The sequence below is a fragment of the Euleptes europaea genome, chromosome 5 (genome assembly GCF_029931775.1).
Source record: "Euleptes europaea isolate rEulEur1 chromosome 5, rEulEur1.hap1, whole genome shotgun sequence".
In the NCBI taxonomy this organism is placed as follows: domain Eukaryota; kingdom Metazoa; phylum Chordata; class Lepidosauria; order Squamata; family Sphaerodactylidae; genus Euleptes; species Euleptes europaea.
Genome location: NC_079316.1, coordinates 35,564,749 through 35,591,565, shown reverse-complemented (window position 1 = coordinate 35,591,565; position 26,817 = coordinate 35,564,749). Strand labels below are relative to the sequence as shown.

Sequence of the window (26,817 nt, the reverse complement as noted above, 5' to 3'; positions counted from 1 at the left end):
GTTAAATCTAAAAGGCTGTGTAGCGATTTCAGCCTGGAGGTGGTCAACAGAATAGCAGGAGGCCACCAAACCATATCCTCTCTCTAGCAATTGAACTGGATTGCTACTGTGCATCAACAGTAGACCTTAGCAACAAATCTTAGAGGATGTTATCATTAGAACTACACAGATGGGTTTCAACAGGCAAAAGGAAATAATTATCTTCAAAATATGAACCTGAATAGAAAGGGCCAAAAGGGAACTGGGAGGTGAGAAGGAAAGGAAAATAAAATTTAAGAAAATGAAAAGCTCTTCTCTCACATTTTAAAACAGCAGCTTTCAATGTAATGGTTATTTAAAAATATGCATTTGTGGGAGTTTACTGAATTGCTCTTTTGAAAAGCTGAATCAGTCAAGTGCTGGGAAGACCTCTCATCCCAAACCAAACTGTTGCTTATTCATCTATATGCTTCTATCCCCAGGGCCATTTCTGCTTTTGCTTAATCATTAATGAGTTCACATCAGCCATCATCAGATTCCAATTCTTGAGACATTTCCTCAGATGAGCTATTCCGGTGGATCCGGCCATCACTCTTCATGCTATGGAAAGTCTTCTTAAAGGCCTCCATCATGGCATGTGCCAGCTTCTTGGCCTCTAGCTTGCTCTCACACTCTACAGCATGGCAGTCCATCTGGTAGGACAAGTCATCGTTGATCTCTCGGTAAACCCACGCAAAGATGTTTGGGCTGACGTTGTGGTCGGCAGTGCAGTAAGCAATACGTGCAACCTGAAAGGTGTCCATGTGGACAGTAGCTTCTCCTTTGAGGTCCAGGTGATGAAGCCAGACTTGGAAGGGGCGGATTTCCAGGAGAGCATTAGCTGGGAAGATGTCCTCTCTGGCAAGTGTGTGCTTCTTCCACAACTCAATGACTGGTTTTTCTGTGCAACCTGACAAAAACTGCATCCCTGTCGTAGAAACTTTACCCAAATACGTAACCTGAGAAGAGAACAAAAGAAACAAGCTTGTCAACTAAATACTAGTATTGCAACTACAAAATCCTGTGTCCCCTCACAGAATGTTTTACTTTTATTCATTTAAAACACTTTTATGCTGCAAAAGCAATGAAGGCTCCAAATAAATGTCTACAAATATTCACAGTACACACAAGGAATATTCCAAATCCATAGGAAGGTTGTATTTGAGAGAATACTGGGAATGACAACAGACTCAAAGTCTTTTATCTTGTTTCACTGTAGTCCAGAGATATCAGGTTCCACACCGCCTTAAAGAGGGACTTCCTTCTACCAGAACATTATGCAAACTGGGTTCACATTCATGCCCCTTCTGAAACCCTTCTGAAACCCTCGCCTGAAAGTCACATGAACACATGAAGCTGCCTTATAAAGAATCAAGTCATTGGTCCATCGAGGTCAGTATTATCTATCCAGACTGCAGTGGCTCTCCAGGGTCTCAGGTGGAGGTCTTTCACGTCACCTACTACCTGAGATCCTGGAGAGCCACTGCCATGAGCAGATGCTCTACCATTGATATACGGTTCTCTGCACCTAAAGTCCTCCAAAAATAATAAGGTAAATATGAACAGTCACTTTGGCAAAAACTTCAGATTATTTTCTACTGAATAATTCTAATGTATATCATACTTTCAAACTGGTTATCAAAAAACAAATACATGCTACAACAAAGTGCTATATCTTTGAGACCTTCTCTGGAGACAATGGAAATCATTCAAGAGATTCAGCCCTAAGAGACTTTCTACATAAACTTTTGGAAAAATTTATACCTGCAAGGGCTGTGAATTAGTTTTAAAACTGAGTCTGAGTGATCCTAAAAGCATATGATGTTGTCAGAAGTCCTACTGGGAGAAAGATACTTTGATGATGGAATGATGCATTAGCAACCCTTGCTAAGTGGAAACCTATGCAAAATATGGTTGAGCCCCTGGAACCAAACTCTGACGATAAAACAAAATTTTCAGAGATATTACTGGCTGGGATAGTGGACCTAATATCCTTTCTGACTCCAATATTTTAACATAGAACCCGATGGGGTGTTCCAGACAACTTGAGAAAGTGCACACTGGTTTGTGTTATAAGGCAGAATTTAATAAAAGGTTGTTGGATAAAAATACATATTTCAGACCTACTTTAAAAATATTTTCCCCTTGACTGTACTGCCCCCCCCAAAAAAAAGGGGAATAAGGAAAGTTACATGACAGAGAAGTCTTGGAAATGGCTATTTGTGAATATTTTAAGTGAGACCCCCTCTGGGTATTTTCTTTGTTCTGCCCAGCAAAAGGCTAAGAAAGTATTTATATGGGGAGATAAAAAGTTGGAACAGAAGAGGAAATGCATTTTTGTTGCCACATAGGTCCACTTTCTCATATACTGGGTGTGCATACAAATCCAACGGAAAGTGAAGCATACGGAGGAATAATCTTGGGTACGCAAGCAGATGCGCTCTCCTGAACGACATTACTGAACATGGAAAGCATTTACCAGTAAAAGGGAGTGTTGGCCTGTTGCCATTGGAGTGAACAAGGTTCCTTCTCTGCCATGTAGCAGCAGAATTGGAGGAATAAGGGTTGTACAGAAGGAGCAACATATGTACAGTGGATAAAACTGTTGGTATTATGAGCATTTTTGTGAGTTCTGAAAGACAACCTTTCACAACAAAAATTGAACTTCAGTATTTCTCAGTATTGTATAGCGTAGTGTAGGCTGGTAATCATGAGAATTGCTGTACGAAGTAATTCCCATACTGCTGATGCAGTGCTGAAACTCACCTAAGGCCACTGAGTGGAAGCATGCTCAGAGACAGGGGTGGCCTTAGTAAATGGGCAACAGGAACAGCTGCCCAGGGCCCATGCTGGAGGGGCTCCGATCATCTATGGCCCTGTCCCCCTGATAGAGGGGGGGAAGAGTATGCTCCCACTGATCTTTATTGTGAGAATAGTTTCTGGTTCAGGGGTCAAAGGAAAGCCTGAATGGGAAGCACTTCAGGGGGACACAAGAGAGAAAGCCTAGGGTGTACATCTAGTTAAAGTAAGCGTGTTTGTCAAATAAAGGGTGTTCTACTTTCTGTTAACATTTCTGTTTCTGACAACGTAGTTCAGGGCTCGGGCAGCCAGCTTCAATTGATGGGTCCCACCCAACTCAAATGGAGCGAAGGCTACCCCTTACTTGGAGCTGGCGGGGTTAGTGGGTGGCGGCAGTGATTCTGGGGCCCCATCCTGAACCTTTGTCCTGCTGAGAGAAGATCTGAACCAGGGACACCTCAACTCACAAATCACACTGTTACTAGTCTCTATGCTATGCCAACTCTATCAAAACTTTCATTCAATCAAGTTACAACAGTTCAACTTCTCTTACCCAAAATGCAGAAATGCAATGCTGTAATGTATACAATTTTCTAAAGTTCCTTTATGGGTCACCAAAGTCAGAAATATAAAAAATCTTGAAATTGGTGACAATGAAATTCTATTAATGAAATTCAGATTTAAGCCATTTCTGGTTGGTTACCAAAAGTATTTTCAGCTACATTTAAAGGGAAAAAACATTTACCTCAGCTCTAATCTTCTAATCAGCAGAACCAGCTTAATTTCCATAATTGTTAGAAAGCAATCTGAAAAGCTGTGAGACTCTAATGTTCGAGAAGGATCATGTGGAACAGTAGTCATCAATGTATCTTTTTATAAATTGCCTCTGCTTTGGCTCAGCACATTATATATATTAAATACACAATATTTAAAACACCAAGCTCTGGTAAGTAAGAGAATAGGGCTTACTCCCAGGAAAGTGTTTTTAGGATTGCACTGTAATTCCATCAAACTTAATCCTGCTGCTCATGGGTTACTGAAGAAATCTATATCTCATTATTCTACTTAAAAGCTCTCAGATCGGTCATAATGTAACACAATAAAAATTCAATTTAAAAGCCCAAATAAAACCAGTAACAAAGCAATGCACCTATGAAATGCATTCTTTCTATTAGAAATATTATGGACTGCGGGAGAGCCAGTGTGGTATAGTGGTTAAGAGCAGCGGGATTCTAATCTGGAGAACCAGGTTCAATTCCCCACTTCTCCACATGAAGGCTTCTGGGTGACCTTAGGCCCATCACGGTTATCTCAGCCCATGTGGTGGCAGGAAATGACAAACCACCTCTGAACATCTCTTGCCTTGAAATGCCTGGGGGGTCACCATTATGGATAGCATGGAAAGTGAGTTTCACAACTGACATCCAACTAGTGTGAAGTCCTTTCCTCAAGCAGCCACTTACCTAATTTTTATTTATTTAATGTATTTATATACTACTTTATAACCATAAGATCAGCATATTATTATGGCTTATTTGGATGGGAGGGTTTATATGGAGTGAGCTGATTTCTGTAATAGATATTTTGCTTTTATTGCAATCATGAATTTCTATAAATTTAACATAGGTAGTTTCTGAAAGTCATTTTTTAAAAACATAAATATAGATAAACCATATAATGAGTTGTTATTTATCCATATGACATCAGCTGTTTATTTACTGTTTTTATAGTTTGCCTTTTTCTCAGAGACAGACTCAAAGCAGATTACACAGTGTAAACCGGTAACAGTTCCCACCAAGGGGCATCTAATAAGCACAGCTGACACAATCAATATGAAGACACATCTGATGATCAATCTACTACAGCTAGGATTAACAACATTTGAATGAAAACAGCATATTAGGCATGATACAGAGCATGGATATAATGCCGGAAAATGATGTTACATCAATAGAAAACAATGAAGCCACAACAGGGCAATATGTACAACAAACTGATAATACGTCCTGTATCATAATCCACAGCCCCCTTCCCTTCAAAAAGCATTTTCCTGAACTATTCTGTTACAGTATAGACATATTACCTTTATCAAAAAGCTCTTCTGAACAATTCCGTTTCACACAGTTTGCGGAATGACAGCAGTATGGGAGCTTTCCTGACCTTCTCAAGAAGGCCATTCCACAAGTTGGCACCACAACAGAGAATGCACTTGCACGGGCAGCTGTTGATCATATCTACAAAACACCCCAAACATATGAACCGAGCAATCCTCAAGGGAGGGATGGAGCTTCTCAGGAGCCAGCATGACCCCTATGCTGGCAAAAGTGCCACTTGCACTATCTAAGTGGGCACGGACACCGGTGCAAGGGCACTTACATTGGCATAGGGGCACCAAGCAGCAGTGCGAGGCTCGGACACCAGCGCTGCCTCCCTGGCAGCGTTTTGCTGGGGCAAGCCCTCAAGCCAGCATACAGGAGGTGTTCCTGGGGACGGAACTGACATTGATCAGCTCCCTAAGCCCTTTTGGTCAGGGAGCGCCCTTTTTGTCGGCCGGCAAAACCCCTGGCATAGACCCATGAAACTCTATGGGTAAACTTCACAGGGCTTGGGGGGATATTGCTTCCCCCCTACGCCGCTGCAAGCTGCTCAGGAGGGGGTGCAGCTGTGCCGTTCCTGGGTGCCTCATAAGTACCTCCCCTTCAGGATTGGGCTGGAAAAGAGCTGTTGTGGTGGGCATAGGAGGAGAGGCAGTCCTGCAGATATGAGGGAACAAGACTATGGAGGGCCTTTTATGTGACAGCCAGTACCTTGAACTCAACCTGGTAGCTCATGGGCAGCCAATCAAGTGATTGCAAAAGCAGAGTAATGTGCACGTTAGGGCTGTCAATTCGGTTCGTCCCGAACCGAAAAACAGCCGAATTTCCCCCGATTCAGCGGTTTTTAGTTCGGATGGAACCGAACTCAAAAAAGGCTGGAAAACGGGGAGCCAAATTCGGCGAGTTCGGGGTGTTCGGTGAATAAATTTGGCAAATTCAGGGTTCGGCACAGCAGCATAACCGTCAGTTAGTAAGCAGCATTCTCCCGCGGCCAATTGGTGGCCAAGCAGGGTCTTCTTCTGGCCAATCAGTTGTGATTGAGCATGTGAGCCCAGCTGCTGCGTGGCCCGGGGAGAGAAAGAGAGTATCTGTTTGTGTGAGAGAGAAATCCCCGTGGGGGGGGGTGCGTGTGCACATTCGCTCCTTTCCGTGGCTGCAGGGGGAGCATTTTTGGGGGTACAGCCCCCAAACTTTCAGCGTAGCTTCAGATGAGGCTTCTTGCAAGAACCCCCAAGTTTTGTAAAGATTGAGTTAGGGGGTCTCGAGATATGGGGCCCGAAAGGGGTCCCCCCTTAATGTGCATTTTTATTCCATTTACAGCACACATTTGAGCCATTCCCTGGCTGCAGGGGGTGCATTTTTGGTGGTACAGCCCCCAAACTTTCAGCGTAGCTTCAGATGAGGCTTCTTGCAAGAACCCCCACGTTTTGTAAAGATGGGATCAGGGGGTCCAGAGATATGGGTTCCCCCCTTTTCCCTACTGGGAAGAATGGGATCAGCCTATCCTATGCATCTAGAGAGCGGCAAATCCAAGGCAAAACCTCCCATGCTTAAATGGAATCGTATTGGATTACCCAGTCCCTCCTGATGAACAGAAGATATCCACAGTAAGGCCCCTTTTGGGGCTTTAATCTATAATTTTTTCCCGTGTGTATGTGTGTGTGTGTGTGGGGAAACAGAGTCTGGGGGGGGGGAGCCAAAGGAGGCTTTCGCCCATTCTGCCGAGGGGTGTGTGACTGCTCACCTCTGTGGGAGTGTGTGTACTGCTTTTTTTTTAGTTTAAAGTTGAGTCTGTGCGGCGGCTAGTGAGTCTCTCTCCGCTCGGCACCCAGGCCGCACCTCCTCCTTTGTGTTTTTCACTGTTTTTGCCTCTAGCCTGGGGTTGAGTGCAACGGGGCGGCTTGTGTGAGATCCCCTGCGTCTTGGATTTTTTTCCCCGTTTGGGGGGTGCACCGCGGCGCCGTATTGGAGAGGTGGGGGTGGTGCTGGTGAGACTTGCTTGAGTTTGGTGGGGTCGTTTGCATAAGGGGGGAGCATCCCTCCACCATGAGAAGAAGGAGCAGGGCAGAAAATACAAACTCTGGTTTTTTTTTTTTTTTTGCACGGTCTGTTTTGCTGCTCACTCAAAAATGTTTTTGCAAAATCTGACTTTCACAATACATTTTCACGGTCCAAGTCACCTGCTCCTTTTTTCCTTTTTGCTATAGCTAGCCTAGTGCACCTCTGTTCCTTTCCATGGTCGCTCGCGTGTTGCTTTGCATTGCAATGGTTAGCACGGGAGGTTTTGCCTTGGATTTGCCGCTCTCTAGATGCATGGGATCGGCTGATCCCATTCATCCCAATAGGGAAAAGGGGGGACTTATATCTCTGGACCCCCTGATCCCATCTTTACAAGCCTCATCTGAAGCTACGCTGAAAGTTTGGGGGCTGCACCCCCAAAAATGCGCCCCCAGAGCCACGGAAAGGCGCGAATGAGTTTTAAATGACTTTATTTGGCCGAATTTCCCCCCGAACTCGAACTAGGCGCCGAATTCCACGGATCCGAATCGGGGGAGTTCGGACTTCAGCATATCCCGAATCGAAACGGGCCGAATTCTGCCGAATCTGAACTATACCGAATTTTTTTTTCAACAGCCCTAGTGCACGTGCCATCTAGCTCCTAATAACTGAGCTGGGGAATCTCCGGGTTGACTTTATATTTTATTGAGGTTTAGCAAGATAAACTCTGCAGATATCGTGCAAACTATAAACTCATGCAGTTTAACAGGCACCAATTAAAAAAATCACTCACAGTGTCTGCTATTCATTAGCCATGCATAAGTATAGACTTTCTTCTGTAAGCAATCCATTTGTAGGAGTAGCAATACTCATATTTCAGAGATATTCCCATTTATGTTTCAGACAATCAAATCCAGCAAGTGGTGTGGTCAGGATTGCTTAATTGTATAGATCTCCACACAGGATAAAATTTAGTTTATAAGACCTAACCATTAATTCTGGGATAGAGACACTCCCTTGTGGGTGAACATTCAAATCTCTGGAATACTTCAAGTGAGAAGTTTAGCTCTTAGTAGGTTTATGCAATAGGCTTCAAATGAAACAGAGATTTTTAAAAAAAATTAAAACTGAATAATAAAGGGTTTTATTATATTACTATTATCCAGATGCAGTAATATATTGTTTTATTACATCTCATTGCGGCTCAATGTTTCTGTATCAATTTTTCAAAGGGGATGTAAAAGACGGCGGCCCATGCAACCTTCCTAGCATACTGAAATTTTTTTATACTCCTGCCCTTTCTCCTGTCAAATGGAAATTGCTATCCAAGTCCTATCCTCACTGGCAAGCTTCTCCAATGATCTCAAACCCAGCTGCAGATTCAGCTATTAATAGTTATTATATACATGTGAATACACTAACCTTTAGGGAAAAACAGAATCCATTTCAAAGAATATTTTAGTTCTCAATCATAGGACTTATGAGTGGATATCAATATCTTACTCAAGATACAATTTGCAGAAAATCTCTCTCTCTCTCTCATGAGCTTTTTCTATTTGGCTTGCACTTATGCTCAGGGTAAAACTTTGACCTCAGTTAACTCAAAGGGAATTTGTTAGAAAGATTTATAAGAACAGAATTTTGCTTTGTGCGTCAGGTTCATAAAAAGGATAACTCAGAGCAGTGCTGACCAAATTTTCTGGCAAGAGCACAAGAATAGTATGCAGATATGTGTGCCACAAACCATGAAGAGCATTAAAGGACAGAACCAGCACCTTGATTTGAACTTGGAAACAAACTATCCAGCCAATATAGCTGTTTCAAAATGGGACAGATATGTCTTCATCAGTTAGCCCCTGACAATAATCAGGCTGCTGCATCATGGACCAGCTGCAGCTTCCAAATTGTCTTCAAGGGCAGCAGCAGCAGCAGCAGCAGCAGCAGAAGAAGAAGAAGAAGAAGAGTTGGTTTTTATATGCTGACTTTCTCTACCACTTAAGGTGGAATCAAACCAGCTTACAATCACCTTCCCTTCCCCTCCCCACAACAGACACCTTGTGAGGTAGGTGGGACTGAGAGAGTGTGACTAGCCCAAGGTCACCCAGCTGGCTTCATGTGTAGGAGTGGGGAAACAAATCCAGTTCACCAGATTAGCCTCCGCCGCTCATGTGGAGGAGAGGGGAATCAAACCTGGTTCTCCAGATCAGAGTCCACAGCTCCAAACCACTCTTAACCACTACACCACGCTGGCTGATGTGGAGCCTATTACAGAAATGAAACCATGAGGTTAGAAAAGCATGGATCAGCATGGACTGAGAGTAGTCTGCATCTAAGAAAGGAGAGATGTGACAAATCAGATGATGCTGATAGAAGGCACTTTTGAACACTCCAGCCTCTTTAACTTGCTCTGCAAAAGCCAATTCCACTCCATCCGGGACAGGTGCACCCTATTGCTCTAAAACCAATTGCTTCCTGACCTGCATTATCTTTGTCCTGTCTGGAGCAAACTTCAACTTGTTCTGCTTTAGCCATCTGATCATGGCTTCAAAGCACCAGTTCAGAATCAAGGCAGACACATCTGAAGGTTTGAGTAATGAAATGCAGAGCTGGTTGCCCTGTGAATATTGATCTGAATCCAGGTCTCTCCATTGTAGCTTAACACAAATCACGACACCATATGGGCTCTCAACATCTTGTTGTCTTGTAACAGCTTTTTTGCCCTATTCCGAGCAGCAGGCAGCAAAAAGTTTCCAAAATGAATAATTATATATAGAAATCAGCACTGATTCAGTAGAGGTGGCCCAGAACGCACACTGAGCTCCCTCACATACAGGGACTGCCTCAGTCGCAAATGTATTCCATTTACCATTTTACAATTTAAGCTTACATTAAGTTCCTCTGTTCCAAAATTGTTTTAAATTTATATTAACCAACATTCTTAAGGCAAAAGTATTTAAATTTATTTTCAGTATCTTCAATTTTTAACTAAATTTAGAACTATTGATTCCTCAGCCTTCTAAAAGACTAATGACTGGTATCCATCCAATTCACTGTGCTTTGCCCAGTAATCACACTGAAAAGGCTTTGGGAGGAAGAAGGGGGAAATAGCTTATTTAGGCAAAAAATCTCTTATTATTTACATTTCTCTAAATGTTGGATGCCTTTGCAAACTAAACTGGTTGAACTGTTGTGAAGGAGAAAATGTCTCATCTTAGATTGAGATGAGATACACAGATAGCAATTACATACTTGAGCAAATGCCCCATTCAAATGAAGTCTGGAGGGGAAGGTCTTCACATCACACAGCAGAACTAGATCTTGGGCAGCCCATTCCTGAAGCGGGGGGGCGAAGCTATTTTGGAGCTGGCATGAGCACCTTATCACGTGGCACCTACGCCAGCAAGGGAGCAAACACACCTGCATCTGGGCGCTGCTGGGTCCCGCTGCCAGTGCAGTCACACCGGCAGGACTTTCCCGGAAGGGAAAGCCTGCACCGGCGTGTTGGCGGGGGGCATGCCAGGGTGTTCCCAGGGGTGGAGCTGCCTTCACGCAGCTTCCATAGCCCTTTCACCCCGGCAACATCCCCTTGACTGGCAGCAGGGCTGCGCCACCTTTTTTTGGTGGCATAGCCTCACTGTTTTCAATGGGGCCTTTCCCCCATTTTTTCCTTTTTTAATTTTAAAAAACGCTTTTTTAGGCTCTGCAAAAATTGTCCACATCACACCTGCTTCGAGATGGTTAGAACCTCAGATTTAATTCATGGAGACATTAGTCAGTCCTTAAAGTCTTTATTGGAAGGCCACTTGTGTGTAATGTATGTCACTTGACAAGAAAGGGTGCCTTTGCTTCCCTCTTTGCTTTGCAAGGCATCTTGTCTCTTTGGCTGCCATGCTCCAAAATCACTGCACAGTGTAAGAAAGGTTACAGTCAAAAGGATATAATGATACAACAAAATGGTGGTATGACAAAGTAGTTCACATACATAGGAGGAATGGGGTGGATGTATGCAACACTTCGGGCCACAAGTGGTGGATTACAGATCTGAATTTTGCTCTGTGTAAAATTCCATACACAAAGAAAACTAGCACAGGAACAAGCGGTTCTATTCCCTCCTCTTAGTTTGCTGTCCTGGATTTTAACGTAGGGGAACATATCAAAATGTGATCATCCACTTACAGTGAGAATGTTACAGCTCATTCTACAACCAAAGGTCTCTGCCACCTAATTTCCCACATGAATCACCTACCTTACAATTAGACTGCACAATAAGATGGTATGATAGTGCTCAATTGCAGAACTACATCTTGACTAGAACAGTGTCATTTTCTATCAAGCAAAGGCCAGCATTTTCCCCACCATCGTACCAATCATATTTCCTTTGCTACTTGTGGCATTTCAGTGTTCTTCAGAAAAGAACTTTATGAAAATACAACTGTGTGTTTTTAAAGCAAAACAACTGCATTCCCAAATGCATCGGTTTCAGGTGCTATGCAAATTCCACACACGTACTTGGAGCTCATTCTGTAGGAAATGGGTACCTTACAATTTGCATTAGAGAAGTCAAAACAGTCTTAGCCAGAACGCAGGTGCCCCACCTGCAGCACTGATCTGTCCCACCTAAGACAGACCTCTAACTGGAGCCATTACCGTAATGTTTGACCAACCCATTCCTGAAAAATAAATACCACCAGTATGCTTAAAAGTTATCCTGAAACAAATTCTTCTTTAGCTGCTATGACAGGTTTTCTAAAGAAGGCAAGGGGTATCTTGATAAATATATTTATTTAAGGAAGGTGTTCATTATAAGCATGAACTTATAAATAAAACAAAAGCTTGACAAGAGGGTGCTAGAGGATTCGGTTGAACAGGAGGATATCACTAACTGCTCATTTATCCTCTAGAAAACATGTCAGTCCTTCCTAGTAGAAAAGAGCAAGAGTCCAGCAGCACCTTAAAGATTAACAAAATTTCTGGTAGAATATGAGCTTTCGTGAGTCACAGCTCTCTTCTTCAGAAAGTTTATACCCTACAAGAAATTTTGTTAGTCTTTAAGGTGCTACTGGACTCTTGCTGTTTTCTACTGCAACAGACAGACTAAAACAGCTACCCATCGTAGTCCTTCCTAGTAAAGAAGACTCATGACATTTCAGTAGTCTAAATCAGGGATGGGGAACCTCTGGCCCGGGGGCCGTATGCAGCCCCCGAGGACATTTTTTGTGGCCCTCGGGAGCTCTGGGGCCCTGCCGCGGAGGCGGGGCACAGGGTGGCCCTCTCCAAGGTGTGTTCCTGGGGCTGCGGCTTACAGGGGTGCTGCGGCGCCCTTTGGACCTCCTCTCACCGACTGTCGGCTGTTGGTCGGCGAGAGGAGAGGGACGCTTCCCCCAAGGCTGCCCCCTACAGCTGTGGCATGCAGGAACGCACATTGTAAGCCCCTCTCTCTGCCTGTCAGCTGTTGAGCGGAGAGAGGAGTGGGGAGAGGCTGGTGGCTCCTGGCACTAGAGCATGTGTGTGGGAGCTGATCGGGCTTCGGGGGGGGGGCTTTTGTGGACTCTGGGGAGGAGGGCATGGAGACTAGGGCCCGGTTGTGTGGGGCTCCCTGTGCCGCCGTGTGTGTGTGTGCGGGCAGGGTAGGCTGGGGCCCAGTCATGCGGAGCTGGCGTGCACGGGTGTGTGTGTGTGTGTGTGGGGAAAGTCTTTTCTCTCTTCCTCTTTTTCTGTCACCCTTTCTCTCCCTCTCTTTCTCCCTCTTTTTCTCCCTCTTTTTTTGTCTCCCTCCGTCCTTTTCTTTCTCCCCTTCTTTCCATTTCTTTCTCCCTTTCTCTCTCTTTCTCCCTCCCTTTTCCTCTTTCTCTGTTTTTCTTCCTCCCTTGCCGATCGACTGCGGGCTGCACCCCCCTGGTGCCTCGTTTGCTCGGGCCCACCGCTGGCTGCCCTCCCGCCTGGGAGGGGGGAGCGGGGGCACCCTGCAGGCTGTCTCTGTGTGGCCTCCCCTGGGGTTGCCAACTTCCAGGTGGTGGCTGGATACCTGGCAACCCTAGCCTCCCACCCCCCACCGGGAGATCTACACCTGGTATGGCCCTCGAATGATGTTAAAAATGTGCAAATGGCCCTTGGCAGGAAAAAGGTTCCCCACCCCTGGTCTAAATACTCACTAAGGCAGCTGATCTCCAAAGATGTATAATAATCCACAGGACAATCACTATGATTTCCAACACACAACTACTACCTGATGATTACTAGGATCACTAGGATCTTCGTGACCCACGGTCTGATCAATTAAGACACTTGAGTTCTTAAGTAAGAGTGTGGACTCTGGATCACAGGAACACAGATTAATCATGTTTTAATTGCTAAAGGCTCCAAGTATGAATATTTACTCCATAAATTTAACACACATAAGTGTATCAAAGAGATTCCAGTAAACAAATAAGCAGACCATGCAATACAGAGGTCAAACCACCTCTGCTCTAACATATGGTAGGACAGAAAAACTGGTATCCCTCAGTGATTCTAATTTCTGGCTGAAGATGTAGAAGCATAAGAATAAAGATATCAGTGAAAGCAATATTTTATATGACGATAAGTACCACAAAAATAGTGTTTCCCCCCTCTATTGTTGCTTCTTTGCTGAGAAACAAAAGTAAGAGAGCATCAGAACCCTGTGCATGGTCAATACTGAATTTCAGGAAAACAAGTCAGGAAAAGCATATACTTGCATAGCCATAACTCACCTCTCCCACATCAACGAAAGCTACGCCATCATGTGAAATATGGCTTAAGATTTAGCTGCCCAAGAGCACAATAGTTTTCCCCTAGGAGTTTCAATTTTAAGTCTAGGCATCAAACAAATGATCCTCCCTCCTTGCTCCTTCACAGACCCTGAAATCCCCCAGCATATACTAACAATTAATCATACACACAATACAATTTTCTAGAACTCCTATTTACTTCATAAATCAGACCTTCTGTGATAAATCTATTTATAATCCACTCCTAGGAATTCCATTATCTCTAAATTAACTGTAGATGTATTAATTGCATGAAGAAACAAAATTTGCACAGTTAGAGTGAAAATATATACCATGCTTCATAGCTCATTCATGGACTAAAAGGTCAGGAAATAAATTTAATGGTGTGTGTAGATTTCTGGATATAAATTCAAGAAACCTGGGTTCACATCTCCTCTGATCCATGAACTTAATGGGTAACCTTGAACCAGCTACCATGCTCAGATTTATCTTCCTTACAGGGTATTCTTGCAAAGACAAAACACCTTAGTGAAAGCAATGTAAAACACTGACAAAGGGAGCTTTGACTCTCAAAAGCTTAAACCCTGAAAATGTTGTAGGTCTCTAATGTGCTACTGGACTCGAATCTAGTTGTTCTAATGCAGACAAACACTGCTACCCTCTGAAACTATGTAAAACCCTGTAACTCTGTGCTATACATCAAGGATATGTTATTCATTTCTTGCTATATTAGACCAATCTGCAAACGCTCTGCCAGTCTTGTTACATTCTAACTTCTCATATTAGTTCTTTTCAGATGTTAAAAGCCACATGTTCTGGGAGGCTTAATATAAAACAGATTTTATGCTGGATTTCAGAAAGTAAACAATAGTGATTTCAGGAGTCAAGTATTTACCAAGACAACATTATGTACACTTCAGTGGAGATTTCTGATCCCGGAGCAGCTTACTTTTCAGAAAGTAGTTCCAAGCAACACTACTAGTACAGAACAAGAAGAAAAAAGAGGAGGAGTTGGTTTTTATACCCTGCTTTTCTCTACCTTGCATAAATAAATTGAAGAAATGCATAGGCTTCTGTTTCAAAGCCTTAAAGTGACCCATGAAATTTCATGCAGTTTAAAGGGGTTTACAGGTTTGATTTTAGGTCTTAGTATGTGCCCAATTTCCCTATACATATGACACAGGGATAAAAAAAATGAATTACATAAAAGGAGATTGCAAATGATTGTAAGATGCAAGATACACTGTAAGCAATTCAATCCAAAGCCACGTGGCAAAATGAATTGTAGAAATAGTTTCAAGTGCATAGGTATCCTCAGAACTATATATCTATAGTTATACTATATATCAGCATGGGCGTAGGATTGATAGATGGAGCCTGTAATAAATTCATACCCAATGGCAGTGAGTCATGCTAAGGGCATAAAGGAATGCAGGGCAACTCCTCCGTCAATCATGCAAAAGCCCGCCCTGAGAGGGATTCAGTCAAGGGCCATTTCCCCCAAGGATCTTGGAGTCTCCTTCCAGATAATTTCATCTAAACTAACAACTCAGATCTCCAAAATAGCAAGCAACGGGCCAATTTCATCAAGTTCCTCCACATCTTAATGACTGGACAGATGTGGATTAATTAATTCAAACAAGAAAAATTCTCCTCCACAATACAGACAAAGACCTTCTTTTCAAACTTGCTCATCTCTGGAAAGATTTAATTTTTATTGCACACGCATTCCGATGCCAACACCCCTTCCCCTCCTAATTCGCAGCAAATGGGTATATAGAGTTACCCTTCAGCCGTTTTTGTAGCCTCAATTTCATGCTTAACTTCTTTGCCTCATTGCTCCACAAATCCACTTTTGCTGCACTTTCTTCCCCCGCCTGGTCAGTTTCACGCTCCTGACATGGCTAATGACAACCCCCCCACACCTTTTCTCCGAGATCAAGCTCGCATGTTTTGTTTTCCCCTTTCATTTTTTCCCTAGAGGCAGATAGGGAAAGGTTTGAGATTGTTTTACTAACTTTTCCTTTTCTGTAAACCTCCATTTTGCTGTGCAGATGGCTTAACTTTTCTTTCCTGTTAATTAAATGAAATCTTTTTTTCTTTTTAAGAAAGCTTATTCCCCCTCATTCTTTCGAATGTCGTTCTGAATCTGGACCATGCTAGCAAGGGGACATCTTTGCAAGTTACAGGACCTTCACCTGAATGATGATTTGGGTAACAACAACATCATAAGGCATTTTGTACATATGTGCACAGATTTAAAAAAAAATCCCATTAACTAATCATGTGGAAAGAATTGTTGGTCACATTTCTAGTTTTCCTCTTCTTCTTACATTCCTGTTTCTTTTCTTCAGCTTAACATCCATTACAATTAGCTCATACAACAGCAGTTCTGGATCCAGCACATAGAACACCATCTTCGCTCTGACCTTTTTTCATAGTAACTTACAGGGTATTGGAAGTCCCCCTCCTCTCTCCACTGTGGTCTTATCAAATGGCTCTAGCACATAATTTGCCATGTCAACCAGATTCTTGATGTGTGAAGACTGTGGATATCGTGGCTGTCACTGATGAAGTCTAAAGTGATTTATCTGCGAGCCATTAAAGTGTGACTCAGGAGACAAAGGCACTTTATAAAAGTGACACCACAGTAATATCCAGGTATTCTCCTTTTGTCTTGGTTGCCAAGTTTGTCTAGCTTCAAGTCAAAACAAATGGGGCTGCTGCACCTGCAGCACAGAAACAATTCTACTTGTGACATTTATATCTTCTTGGCACTCTGCATACAAAATAGTGTCAGGGAAATCAACACATTTGTAAAATGTTTTTTACTGCTAGACTCTTTGGGAACAGCAATATTGGTAATAAAAAAGCTTTGTCACAGAACCCATATGCCAGTCTTGACTTTAATGACTTTATTCTTTTTTTCCCTGCCTTCTGTCGAAACAGATACATGTACTAGAAATAACTTAAGTTTTAAAATCTTAGTAGGTAAAACATTAAAAGGCAGAACTGTGCATGGTCTTCATAGCAGCTATCACTGTAGTTTCATTTGGCACTATTCTGTGTTCTTTTTTATTTCAGTGTGAAGACATCAAGGATCCCATTTTCCATGTTAATATTAAACTATTTCCCATTAATATTATTGGCTTTTGCTATATTCAGATCTAAAAGGAACCTAGGTAGGCTGGTTGATCAGTCAGAGAATTGTACACAAAGCCAGTACTATCCCACCACAGAGAAAATACATTATCCTTATAGCAGCCTTATTGGGGCGGGGGTGGGGGAGAGACTGAACCCAAGGTCACTCAGCAGCCTTTATGGCTGAGTTGCAGTTTGAACCCACAAGCTTGTCCAACAATCTAACCCTTACACCATTCTGGCAAAAGGTCAGCCATAAATTACATCAAATACAGGATGCACAGAATAAGCAAAGAAGTTGACAGTAATGATTCTGCAGGGCAACAGACATTCCACAATATATTTTATTTATTTATTATTAAATTTATACCCCACCCTCCCTGGCACCACCAGGCTCAGGGCAACTTCCAATAGATAATATAGTGGTTTTGGAGAGATTTGCTTGGTTTTTAGAGACATAAATTAAGAAATGGGTAGCTAACAAACCAATGAAAACCCTAACTATATGGAGTGTTATCATTATAAAATATTTTTCTTACCAAAACAAAAATATTAACCCACTGGAATTACAGTTGACAGGCCTAGTTCCTGCATTTTACTAGGAGTCTGTATCTAGCTCTGTTCAGTTCTTCATACCAATTACCACCACTAATTATGAGAATTTCCTGTATCAAAAAAAGATCTAAATGAAAACAAACTATCAAAGAATATGCAGCGTGCTTTTAAAACACAAGGCTGACCGAGAGAAGAAATCTGTCTTTAATCTGCTCCAGAGACAACAATACCTAACACAGCTGCAATCCTACGCAATCCAGGTCATCTGTTATAGTAACATTCCCACAGTGTAAGTCAGGTTCTGCCACTCAAATTGGATCATCTTCCTGTCTAAGGACACAGCATGTTCCTAGCACTCTTTTCATACCCAAATAAACTGATCTTTCTGGTATTATAGAGGTCACTGATATTGTGGAAGATGGAAAACTCTTTTTAATAGTTTCATCTGACCTTGACTTGAACTACAGGCGACTTCACTGGCTAGTTTTACAGCTGATCAATACAACATATCACAGAAAACAGAGACAGGTTTTATAAGGAGAAGCAAAGGGGAACTTGATAAAATGTGTGTCACATACACACAGTGTACGCATTCAGACTGTGTAGAACTGGATGCACAAAGTTTTATTTCATAGACTTTCGTCTTACAAAAATTAAATTTGAACTACCTTCTCATAAATGATCTTTAGCCATTACAGCAGGGACCTGCATCTCTGAGAAAAATCAAAAGAGGCAAAGATTCAGTGGTTAATTCAAATAACATTTTATAAACACAGAATTCCTCTTAAGACTCCCATATTTAAATATACAGCCACGGCGGAGTCTTGTGATACCTTAAACACTAACAAATTTACAGAAGCTAAGAGCATTAAAAAGGCTGCAATGTAACAGGTTTCCAATTCAGCCAAACATTGAGAATGGTTCCTACATGGAATGGAACTCCATGTCTAAGTAGGGATTTGAAACCTTTATTTTCCAAATCCAGTACTTCCCTCCCCATTTAGTGAGGAAATTGTCCTCTCCAAAAGAAAAGCTCTAGACAAAGTATGAACTTGCTTTGCTTTCACTGCTTTATAAATATAAATAGGCCAATAGTGCATTAGAGAACCTGCAGGATCAGAGACTGAAGGCAGGATCCATTGGCCATTAATATTTCTTCAGATACTTCAGGTAACATTTTCATATACCCATGATCACTTTCCATCAAACACTTAATCACATCTAAAATATCTGAAAGTATTTCTCTCCTTTAAGATCAGTTTTGCTCAAGTCCTGGATGCTAACATCCCAGACAGAGCTGTGAAAAGCTACTAAAGGGTGATTTTTATGGTGCAAATGCCCAACCTTTGGCAACTAGAGTGTGCAGTTCCTGTGCCTCAATCCTAATGAGCTGAAGTTTATACAGATTCCCTTTACATCAGCTTTCTTTCACCCCACATGGCTACAGTTATGCCTGGGGACAGAAATCTAGTATGATTTTTTAATCTTATGTGATGCCCTTCCTAAAACATAGTTCTTTTTAGAACTGGGGGATGAAATTAAAGATTATTCAGGTCAGAGAAATCAGGGACTTCACAACTCCCTATCCTGAAGATTTGGGAGCATACCTGAATTGTATAGGCCCAAAAGCTCTTTAGAGGCTTTAAAAATAAGTGGGGGGTGGGTGGCTTTCAGACAGTTCTTACTGAGATGTGTCACATCCAGAAACTGGACAAAACACAGATGAAATGTTGAGAGGCGGCCAAGAACATGAGCTAAAAGAGAACCCTTGGAGAGAAGAGATTTTCCCCCCTCTAAGAATGCCTGTGAAATCAAACTGATTTTGACTCTTGGTGAGGGAAGTTTATCCATCGCTTATTTCCCTACACCGTATACCATTTTCTAAAGGAATTTTAAAAAATCTGTATTGGTTTCATTGCATTGAAAATATGCTAGCAATTAAAAACTCACCTCTTACAGAAAATTATTTTAAGGATAAATTCTTGTCTCTTAAAATTCTATAATTTATCTATTATCCTCCAAGGAACTTGATTTAAAAATGTATTTGTTTGGAGGGACATCACAGTAGCCTGTACTGCAGGTTACTGCACTCTTAGTTACCATGTTTTTTACAATGTGAATTGTGATAATTAAGCATATACATTTTGGTGAAATGAAACAAAATGCATTCAGGGTTTATTTAACCCCCTGCACACACACAAGTGAACGCACACACACTCCATGGCCCACCTTCATTAAAAGGCAAGTCCTGTGGCTTCAGCTGACACTACTTATGTGCCCAGCTATTTTTCATATGAATGCTCTGGTAACAATACCTTGGCATTTTAAGAGAGACTTGTGTAGGAAATGTTCCCACTAGATGATGCGTTATGTTTTTATTTTGTTTTTTCAAACAGTAAAGGCCAAGAAACCAGACAGTAAGTACGTGACAAACAGCACTCATTTGAAATTTATTAATACCAACAACCGAGGCTGATCACTCTAGCATTAATCAGTAACACAGTTTTATAGTTTCAGAGGGTAGCTGTCTTAGCCTGCAGTAGAACAGCTAGATACGAATCCAGTAGCACCTTAGAAATCAACAAGATTTTCGGAGTATAAGCTCTCAAGAGTCAATGCTCCCTTCATCAGATACCTGACGAAGGGAGAATTGTAGGGTTGCCAACCTCCAGGTAACAGCAGAAGATCTCCTACTATTACAACTGATCTCCAGCCGATAGAGATCAGTTCACCTGGAGAAAATGGCCGCTTTGGCATTTGGACCCTTTGGCACTGAAGCTCCTCCCCTCCCCAAACCCCGCCCTCCCAGGTACCTCCCCCAAAACCTCCCGCCGGTGGTGAAGAGGGACCTGGCAACCCTAGAGAATTGACTCCCAAAAGCTTATACCCCAAAAATCTTGTTGGGTCTCTAAGGTGCTACTGGACTCATATCTAGTAGCTTTATAGTTGCAAACCTGCTCAGTGTGTACCCATGATGGTTCAACAGCTCTCAATAATACTGGAAAACAGAAATGTGTTTCTTGAAGGAACATTAACGCCAGTTCAGCAGAGGGGAAACTGAAGAATTATAGGGGAGAAAATATGGGAGTTACCAAATGTTCAAAAGATTAACAAAAATACTGTCTACAGGAGGGGGAGACAGCTCAGTGGGGGAAAACACATCTGTGAAAACCTGATAGAAGTAGATTTCCTTGACATACAGAAGCATTGAATTTTAATTTTTTTTAAAAAAAATTATCTCTGTTTTAATATAAAATTTCATTTCACTCATATCCACAACAAATTAAAACATTGTGATAACATAGAGAAATAAGCAGGAGAGAAGGCTTTAAGAGATGGCAAAGGAATTTTGTCTACTGAAATGGAGAACCTTTTTATTCTGTTACTTTAGACTGTACTGCAGACATCTAGTGTAAACCCTGGGCACATGAATAGGATATCAGCTGTTTTAAAACTGATTTTTGTTGATATTCACAGCATGCTGTTATGGATAATGTAAGAGGTGAGTAGGGAATGGATTTTAAGAGCCTCAAGGCAAAGACAGCACCATATCATTTACACTTCAACATGAACTCTGGAGAATTTGTTCATGTAACATACTGCCTTTAACAGCCAAGATTATACATCTGAGCTAATTAAATCAAGTATACAAAGTGCTTCAAGCACTTCTGGCAGAAAAGCACTTGGATGCTTGGAAAAAAAGCACAGAAAAACCAACTGGCTAGACACAATGCTGGATAAATGCAGTCAACAAAGAAGTTGGGACCAATTTGCTTTGAAGAGTAGTTAGTATGGGTAGTCCAATAATCACCCTCTGCTTGAAGAAGTTCCTTAAGGACACTAACATCAGAGAGCCAAGACCTTCTATACAACACCTCATTTCATATATAACTAATATCCTGTACACACTGCTTCTCTGAGCACAAGACCTATCAGTTAAAATTTCTTTGATTATGAAAGATTTTCCCCCAATTAAATTTCAGGAGAGGATCAATTCACCCTTGAATACTTAACTCAATGCACGATCACCGATTACACAGAAATATACCGAGCAACCAGAATGAGCAATGAAATCAATATTCATTGGTTTTTGATGGATGAACTGATTAGATGGGACTGGTCAGGTCTGATACAATGAAAGCAGAGTCAGTTACACAATTTTAATGAGCATAAAAACTATGGATTCCTGAAAACGTTTCCATTTTTTTTGTTTCATTTCCTCAGTTTCTGTAACATTTCCTTGACAAAATGACCTTCTCAGACACTCAAAGCAGCAGCCAGCAGCAAATGACCATGAGCTTAATGCAGATTTTGGAAGGAGAGGCCAATCCCTCTCTTCCTCCTCTTGATCTCCCAGATAAAATCCAAGTCAAACCAGCTGACCAGATGCGCCCAAGCTCACACAGAGGGCCATGGTCTTCAGAAGAATCTATAAATTTCTTCTTCCTGGAAGACAGGTGGGTGTTTCCTTGGAACTGGTTAGTCAGAGTGGCCATGGCCATTGGAATGTGTGCGTTCTTGCTGGAGTAGCCTGGGCCGTAGCAGTCTGTACCAGAGGAGGACCAAGGGGCAAATAAACTGTATTAGGGAATATTTTATTGCTTTTCTTTGTCTGACAACCTTGAATCTGCGTGTTTATTTGCTTGTTCGCTTTTTCCAAAATCTCTTTTTTTAAAAAAGATTTTATTTTTCTTATAGATAACAAAAACATTAAAAGAAACATATTACAACAACATAATAAGTAAAAAGTTAAAAATGAATTTACAAGCTATTACTCCAATTTAATGCAGAAACAGAACAAGTCAAAATATGTATGATTAGATTGATGCAGAATTTAGAGGGATAACGGATGAAATATACAAAGTGATCACTAAACCTATACGTAAAAAGAGGATAAATGTACACTCCAAAACCTGGTTTGACAGTGAATGCAGGGAAGCCAAGAGGGCCCTTAGTGCCACCTATATTAAATATCGATGTACTGAGAATGAGGCCTTGATGGGGGTAATGAAGAGCTTAAAGTCTCATTATAAAGCCCTCATCTGTAAGAAAAAAAAGGAGTCAATGGAGTTAGCTTGGCAACAGCTAACACAAGCAATAAGGGATAAAAACTCATCTTTATTTTGGTCCTTGACCTCGAGCCATTTAACCAATTCTACTATGGCGTTCAATAATACTATTCTACCTGAAGCATGGGAAAAACATTTTAGATCCCTCTACTCTAGCTTGGAGAGCCCAACCCCCTCCACTGAGAACTTGAATAGTGTCCCATGCTGGCCCCCTGTGCAATATGCAGAGGTGAGGAATCTTATAGGTACACTAAAGAACGGTAAAGCTCCGGGAAGTGACTTAATCTCTGCAGACCTAATTAAAAGGAATGTGGAATGGTGGACACCCCTCCTGGCCGCACTATTCACTGCAGTTGATAGAACAGGTAGGATTCCTCCTGATTGGGGCCTAGCAATAATTGTCCCTATTTATAAGAAAGGTTGCAAAGAAAACCCAGCCAATTATAGACCTATTAGTCTATTAAACATAATTAGTAAGTTGTACGCAAGACATCTGCAATGGAAATTTAGAGACTGGTTAGTAAAGGAAAATTGCCTATCAGAAGAACAAGCCGGATTTAGAGAGGATCGTTCATGCTTGGACCATTGTATGATTATGGAGCATTTAATAGCTAAATACTCCTCTAAATCAACGGTCTCCCTATATACAGCATTTATTGATCTTAAGTCAGCTTTCGATTCTGTGTCTAGAATCATCCTATGGGAAAAACTGGAAGCAACCAACATAGATAGGCGACTGTTATTTCTAATTAGAGCCCTACATGAAAACACCTCTATTAAAATAAGATGTAATCCCCAGGGTCAGCTGACCAAGGAAATAAGAACACTAAAGGGAGTGTATATTGGCTCCCTTACTGTTTAACTTCTACATTAATGATCTTGTGGATTATTTGAGAAGTCCAGCGTTTCATCCCCCTAAGTTAGCTGACAAACACCTACATCTTCTTCTTTATGCTGATGATACAGTAATATTATCTAAAACTCCCATTGGTCTCAGAAGGGCCCTCCATTCATTTAACCAGTACTGTAAGGAGAACTGCTTGGAGATAAATTATTCAAAAACAAAAATAATGGCCTTTGCTAAGAGGCCAAAAAACCACTCATGGCGTATAGATACTACCCCGATAGAACAGGTACATACCTATAAATATCTAGGTGTAACTTTACAAGAGTCTGGTTCAAAGAATGCCCACTTGGCCCAAGTCTCATTGAATGCTCAGATGAGCGCGGGGGCTATTCAAAGATTTTATTGGTCTAAGGGGGGTAGGAATGTGGCCGCCACTATTAAGCTTTTTAATATGAAATCCTTGGCTCAATTATTATATGGAGCCCCACTCTGTATAATGGCCAATAAGATGTTGCTTGAAAAAACTCAATCTAAATTTTTAAGAAATATCCTCCAAGTATCTACTGGAGTGTCAAATGCTGCCATTCGACTGGAGGTTGGAATGGTTACAGTCGAGGCTAGAGTTTGGATTGCTGTCATTTTTTACTGGCTTAAGTTGATTTACTTCCCTGGGCAACTTGTTTCACTCACCCTGGCAGATACCTTTGTCTCCCCTTGGAGTAAGATGATTGAGCAAAAACTGAGCTACTATGGCCTGTCGAAACAACTCTATAAAACAAATGACTATGCTCAGGCAAGAGAAATTGTTAAACTCCGTATATTGGATGTTGAAAGACAGCATGATATGAATAACATTTTGCTACAGCTATAAATTCACTATCATATCACTTTAAGGAAAGACTGAAGTTTAAAGAATCTTAACAATATCCGGAAGCTTACAAAACAAACCATTTTAGCTGCAAAAACTGGATTTAGAACAAATTATCACATGCATGATTCTTTGTCTATATATAAGCTAACATGCTCTATACAACATTAATGGATTGAAAAGTGGTGCTAGTTGGACATGTTCCTTTCACATAATAGATGGGAATGAGGCTGTAGTGCCATATGGCAAAGAATGAGTGAGCCAGAGTAAATACTTTTGCTTGTCATTAACTCAGCTGTAACAGCTGCCTCACACTAGATATCCAAAAGGAGGGGGTAGTTAATATCTCAGTCACATGATTTTTTAAACACTCTGGCATGATAGAAGCCTAGCTGGGAAAACTGACCTTATCTGCAGAGTCATATCAGCAAGGGCCAATAAGACATTTTGTTGCCCCAAGCACCCCCTCCCATTCTACCTTGGAGCTGGTGACAGCAGCGGGGAGCATCCACCTCCTGTGTCTCTCCTGCTTGGTCAGGTAGGCTATAGAGGCACTACAGTTAAGACAGGCAGCAGTGATGGGGGGGGGGAGGATAGTGGCAGTATGTGTGTGCCTCTGATACCTTTATAAGATGTATTGAGATGCTCTCTCCTTTAAAACAGGAAGCAGAAGAAGCAGAAGAGTTGGTTTTTATATGCCAACTTTCTCTACCACTTAAGGAAGAATCAAACCAGCTTACAATCACCTTCCCTTCCCCTCCCCACAACAGACACCCTGTGAGGTAGGTGGTGCTGAGTGTGACTAGCCCAAGGTCACCCAGCTGGCTTCATGTGTAGGAGTGGGGGTGGAGGGAGAATCCATTTCACCAGATTAGCATCCGCCGCTCATGTGGAAGAGTGGGGAATCAAACCTGGTTCTCCAGATCACAGTCCAGTGCTCCAAACCACTGCTCTTAGCCACTATACCATGCTGTAGGTAAACACAGCCCATGCCAAGCATTTCCTATGAGACCCACAAGCTGGGCCACTTTCACCATATCTGCTGGAACTGAAGGTCTTTCAAGGAAGAAACACTGATCCCCAAGACATGCCCAGAGTTACTCCTAAATAATGTATCCTCTGATATGGATGCCAAGAACTGCTAAATTTTATAACAAATCACTTACCTGTTTCCTGAGCATTCACTGATGCTGGACTGATCAAGGGAAAGCTACTAAGTTCTTGGTAAACACCGTGGTGACCAATGTTAATCTACCATAATGTTAATCCAAATGGCCGAACTCTGTACTGACCATGTCTCTTGTAAGCAAATCCCAGATACTGATTCTATTTGGGCCTGATCAGGATATGATGATTTCTCAGATGTCTATGGATGGTAGGTAATTTCCCTTTGAGAAAGTTACCATGATAGAGTTTAGGGTATCAAGAAAGTCATCTACTATTTGTTGAGTCCATCCCAACTAACATTCACCTCAGAATGATGCTGAAAGTATGAGCAGGTTCTATTACCTTGACATCCTAAAGGTGAAAAAAAAGCTACCAACATGACCAGATAGTTCTTGGAGCTTCATCATATGTTCCAAACATTTTTTGTAGAGAAAGGATCCAAGATATTTCTGCGTGTATAAATCTCTGTGGACACCATTATCATTAGTACTGTTGTACAAAGTGATCGCTTTTTGCTTGTTTGTTTTCTTTGGTTTTATTTAAACATTCAGTGTAAACCACATTGAAGGCACTAGGAAATACAATATTGTTGAATTTGGTTGACTTCTTGGGTATCCCTCACAAATGATTGTATTTGAAAAATGTTTTCTGGAATCTGGAACTCTGGGGGATTGGAACCATTTTGTATCCCATCATGGTTAGCAAAAAAAGCTCAGGGAACACTAGTACTACAAATATCCCATTGTCAGACTTTTCAGTTGAAAATGTAAAAACAAACACAGCATAGCCAACCATCAATTTATCAGAAAAGAATCAAAGGTAATTTGATGGATGTTATCTGCTTCAAGCAGTAATTTTGTTACGAGATGGAAACTGTTCCTTGTAATGAAAAATAGCTGTACACAGCCTGATCCATAGAGTGTGATTGACGATATGTGGTTTAAACATCATTGGCTTCATGGGCCAAAATTGTACAGTGTAAATCTTCATTAGAACTATTACCTAGAAAAGAATATGTGCTTTCCTCAATTTCACAGATGTCAGGATTGAACTGGAGGGAGGGCAGGAAGCAGCTTCAGCCCAACAGACACATGGTAAAATTCTGTATGTGGCCATAACCACACAGAGGACATAAGGTGTAAGAGGATTCAAGGCTTCTTGGATAACACATCTGCTCTTGATCCATTTCAAGAGTTTCAGGTACCAAGTCACAAAGTCTCCACTGGATGTGCAGAACCAAGTGGGCGGATTTTATGTTGTTCTATTCTCTCACCCATGCTTTTTATATACATATGAGGCCTCTGAATGAGATTATCCGGAGCTTTGGGGTTGGGTATAATCAATATGCAGGTGACATCCAGCTCTATATTTCATTATCCAAGTTTCTAGACGTGTTGGTCTTGGGTCTAAACTGGTGCTTTGAGCTGTGGTCAGGTGGCTAAAGTAGAACAGACTGAAGCTGAATCCAGACAAGACAGAGGTAATGCTGGTTGGGAAGGTTGATATTCCA

The 26,817-nt window shown here is 41.7% G+C and overlaps 1 protein-coding gene across 1 annotated transcript in view; it reads right to left on the bottom strand.

Annotated features, from left to right (window-relative positions):
• Positions 1-372: 372 nt before the first annotated feature.
• The window catches only part of PID1 (phosphotyrosine interaction domain containing 1), a 122,418-nt gene continuing 95,973 nt past the window's right edge, over positions 373-26,817 (bottom strand). The window contains exon 3 of the mRNA XM_056849749.1: positions 373-977. Within this exon, the coding sequence (XP_056705727.1) occupies positions 501-977 (477 nt within the window). The 3' untranslated portion in view covers positions 373-500. The remainder of the gene's footprint in view (positions 978-26,817) is intronic.